The sequence below is a fragment of the Eurypyga helias genome, unplaced genomic scaffold (assembly GCF_000690775.1).
Source record: "Eurypyga helias isolate BGI_N326 unplaced genomic scaffold, ASM69077v1 scaffold34642, whole genome shotgun sequence".
Lineage (NCBI taxonomy): Eukaryota > Metazoa > Chordata > Aves > Eurypygiformes > Eurypygidae > Eurypyga > Eurypyga helias.
In genome coordinates, this window is record NW_010238414.1 from 1 (window position 1) to 4,402 (window position 4,402).

Consider the following 4,402-nt stretch of genomic DNA (forward strand, 5'->3'; position numbering starts at 1 on the left):
CAGAGTTCGCCTGTAGTAAACGCATTGGGAACAAAACGAAACCCGTTGGCGTTCGTTTCCCGTCTCCCATCCGGACGCTCTCGCTCCTTTCTTGACATCCACCTATTACTGCGGGTGGCCCTTACCCCGGAACAATCGGCCGTCGAACCCGGCTGTTGGAAAAATCAACAACCAACGGTTGCAGAGCTCTCAGTGGCGCATCCTTACCGTTCCCTAGTAAGTGAGCGTTGCTATAGGCACTGGTGCTTTGAAGTCAGTACGGTGGGTGGAAACGCGGCACGTATATAGGTACGAAAGGTACCCGTATACGTACCGACGGGCAAATAATGAGCGAGGCCGTGAGCGGTCTCTTCAGGCCGGCCAGCGAGAGCCGCTCGCCTGCCCTTAAACACATGGACGACGCCTCAGAGCAGGCGCCAGCCCGTCGGTTTTCATACGGCGGAGCTGCAGTCGTGACCGAGGATATGGCTTATGTTGTGGGCGGGTCGGTTTGAGGACTGCTTGGAAGAATCCGAAGCGGATGTGTTTGCCACGGAAAGCAAAGGCGACATCGCCGAACCATCTGGAGGAAGAGCTGTGGCTATTTCCGGGAAGAGAGAGGTCAAGTTAAAGTTGGATAAGTGGGACGTGTTGGTCATGTGCATCGGCGGCATATCCGGCAGCAAAGGAAAACTCGGCTGAGCGAAACCGACGGGCCGGGGAGGAGACAAAATGGATCCAAAACGATTGTTCAAACTTCCGCCGCTCGGCTTCTCCGTGCTTGGGTTAGGAAACATTTGATTGGGAAAGTAAGGGATAGAAATGTCGTTGGAAAGGGTAGGATGGGCAGGAGAGTAAGGAGGATAGAAGGACGGCAGGGTATTCTGAGGATCGACCGGGATTAGAGCGGGCGTGCGAGTGGCGCTCGGCTGAGTGACTGGTGGGATGAAAGAGGCGTTGGCATTTATCGGGGGATTCATGCCTCCCTCCGGAATAAAAGGAAATCCAAAATTCTGAGAGAGAGTATGCTGGTCGGGGGCCGTGTTATCGTTCGACACCTGAGGGCCATCCGCCATAAACCGGACGATGCTTCCTCTTTTTTCTATGGCAGACTGCTGGCGCCCGAGGATCATGCTGCCGCCGGCGGACAGGGGGAGATGGGGAAGACTAGGGTCAAAGACGTTTCCGTGCCTTTGATTTCCAGACCGATTCCTTTCAGGCTGACGTATTTTGGAACCTCCGTTATCTTGCAGAGGATGCCTCGACCGCTGAGTAACTGAAGAATTCGGCGGACGGACAGAAGGTTGCCCTTGCTCGCCATTTCCGTGAGAAACCGCGGGGTGAGGGTGCGTTGGCCTCACAACCCCATGCATGTTGCTAGAAACGGGCGTATTCATGTGGCTCTTCGTTCCATGACTGTCCGTCATCCTCATGGGATTGGACTTCTGCACGGAGATGTTTGGGCTCGTGTTGCGCCCCTGAATATCTCCCGAGGAAGAAGAACTCGAAAAGGGAATACTCAGAGAACTGTTCCTTGTGTTAATCGCACCAAGCGACATGTCACAGCTCTCTCTGCTCTGGCCATCGCCATCTCTTCGGATGTGGACGCTCTCCCGCGCTGGGGGACAGCTGTACTCGATCGTGGAGGAGGCGCCGCACTGCGTGTTCCTTTGATGTTCCGGGATTGACCTTTGGCTTCCACTGACTTGATCTCCGAGGTGAGGGGCGAGTAAACTCTGCATAAAACTTTGGTGGCAGGTGTTTTCGTTTTCCCTCGACGGCAGGGTATTTCCTGTTGGAATACCCTGTACTGGCTGGTAGGGCAATCTCTTCTGCCTCTCTATGGACGGCCCGGTGTTTTGACCGATCCGGAAGGCTTGCGACTGCATGCCCCTGAGGGATGACACAGAATTACCAATTTCGCTGTTTCTTGAAGCCTGTACGTCGAAGTTGCCCGCCGGCTGTTGGTTGGGTCCAGCTGGCTTAAACGTCTGGCAGTCAGAAAGCCGCTGCACGTCCGAGCCCACTGGATGGTCGACAGATAAGCGACCCTGCATGTTGTGAATGGCCAGCCCTTTGTTTCTAGGAACATCGAGGTAGCTTCTCATTTCAAGCTGGTCAGGAACCCTCGGGCCTTGAAGGGAGATCCCTATTCTCTGTTCCGAATTAGAGGGCGTCTTCCCGATGAGCGCCTCGGCAGAGTAGCTGGAAACCCTATTTCTTTCCTGCCTGTGAGGGGTGCACGTCATATCCGACGGTCTGGTTACGATACTTGCCTGGGACACCATCTGCTGCTCTAAGCCCCTTGAGGTCATCAGCCTCTGCATCTGACCGTGCCCCGACACGTGCTCGGAAGCTGAACCTTGCTGCCTGCTGCCGACGTCTGGCTGCTGTTGGTGCATAAGATCCTGGTTGATATGGCTCTGAGGGTGGGTATGATGGTTTCTGCTGGTTGCAGGGTTTTCACAGTTCTTTTCAGGCTGGGAGGCTCCGAAGTGCTGCTGCATCTGCTGCTGCATTTGCTGGTGGTGAGGATGAGGCTGACCACCCTTTTGCCGCGTCTGATCGCTCCCGTGGTGTTTTTGCTGGAGAGAAAGCTGCGTGGCTTGCGTTCCCTGGATGAGGTTTCGTTTCTTTTGCATCTGCACCTCCTGCTGCATCGTTCGCTGTTGGTGGACGCCGGGGGGGTGAGAGTGGACGGAGTTTTCCCCGTGAGGGACGTGGTGCTGCAGCTGGTACAAGTGGTGCCTTTCTCTCAGCTGGCCGGCCTGCTGCTGCTTTAGGTAGGGGTGGTTGCTGTGAAGGTGAGAGATGCCTTGAGCGGGAACGTGCTGAATCGGCTGCAAGTGCTGCCCCGCCTGGCCTTGCTGCTCTGAAATGGAGGGCTGAGAACCGCACTGAACTTCGGTTTGCCTCAAAGCTGGTGCCGCGAAGTTGCCGTTTGATGGGAATAACCTATTAAGGCCATCCGCGTGCCCTTGGTTGCTGACGGGTGCCACTGAATTGGATGAATTAGGAGGAATCTGGCTGACCAGCATCTGCGTTTGATCAGCAATACCCTCCGGCGTCCGGTTCATCAACGCCATCCCTTCCAGCCTGATGGGCGTCGTCTGGCACTGCTTTTGCCTCTTCGCCGTGGAAAGCAGAAGGTCATCCTGCACAGCCCGCTTGGCAGAGTCCTTGCGACCTTCGTGGTTCTGCTGCTGCTTCAAGTGAGGCTCCTGCAGCTGGGGAGCCTGCATGGCGCTTGCCCTGATTGCATTCAGTTGTTCCTGAGCGTATTCGCTCATCATAGCGGGTCCCGGAGACGGATTGATGTACGTGCTAGACGGAAGGGAGAGGCTCACGGTTGCTGGGACGCTTGCCGGCTCTGAAGACTGGGATAAACTCGAGCAGCTCACAAGGGGATGGACGATGCGGCTCTGGTGTATGAGGTTATTCACGCTCAAACTGGTTATGCTCGGAGACTGGGAAGCGGAAATCTGGAGAGAAGTGTTCGGCGTTTCCACGCCGCCGCCGGAGCAGCTTGGCTTTTCAACCTGTCTGTCGGCACTCGCCTGTACTGCATCCTGAGTACTGAATTTGGTTGCTGCCGCTTCCAACCCTCCTGCGTTGCTTTCTTTCACTGGCTGAGGTTTAAAAGGCTGCGGCTCTCTCTCCGAAGGTGCAACCTCAGTTGGCTTAGAGACGGCATCCCTCACGTTAACCTGTATCCCTCCTCCTCCACCTTTCTCCAGGTTTTCCTGGTCGAAAATAGCTCTTGCCGCCAGAGCTACGATGTCGGTCTGTTCTGAAAACGTGCAGCTGTTACACGTGCTGGTTGAGGTGCTGCTAGTGACGTCTTCCCTGCTGGTATCTGGCAACATGGATGCAACCGAGAAGCCCCGACTGCTGCCGGAGCTCGTGGACATGGGGGAGTCTGCCTGCCTGCCAGCGATAAGGGAAGCACTGACCACTTCCTGATCAGAAATGCAGGAGTGATGCTGGGAGAGGGCATCTCCTTCCGTGTTCATCAGCAAGAGATCCTGCTTCTCGGGCAAATCAGCACTGGATTCTGCTGATTTTGAGTTTTCCATGGGAAAACTAGAATGCTCCCCCTGAAGGGTAAATGAAGAGGATTTTTCCACCGCTGTTCTTTCTTTCGTGAGATCAGACAGCATTTTGGTTAGACCCTGCCCCTCTAACAAGTCCGCGTCTTGCATCGCCTCTGAGGAATCCCGCGCAACGCTGCAGGAATCCAAAATCGTTCCTGCCTTGGAAGTATGACCCACCGTGCTGCTCTGCGCCGCCGGCGTCCCAGCAACCTGAGGCTGTGTCACGCATGCGTCTGTACGAGAGGAGTTTAAGGTGCCGGGGGGTTCGCGGGGTTTGGGAGACTCTGACGGGGCAGGGCCGGGTGGTGGCCGGCTCTGAGACCCACACC

At 55.9% G+C, this 4,402-nt stretch overlaps 1 protein-coding gene across 1 annotated transcript in view; it reads right to left on the reverse strand.

Annotated features, from left to right (window-relative positions):
* Positions 1-431: 431 nt before the first annotated feature.
* The window catches only part of KIAA2018 (KIAA2018 ortholog), a 7,830-nt gene continuing 3,859 nt past the window's right edge, over positions 432-4,402 (reverse strand). Inside the window, exon 3 of the mRNA XM_010147842.1 lies at positions 432-4,396. Coding sequence (XP_010146144.1) covers positions 432-4,396 — 3,965 coding nt within the window. The remainder of the gene's footprint in view (positions 4,397-4,402) is intronic.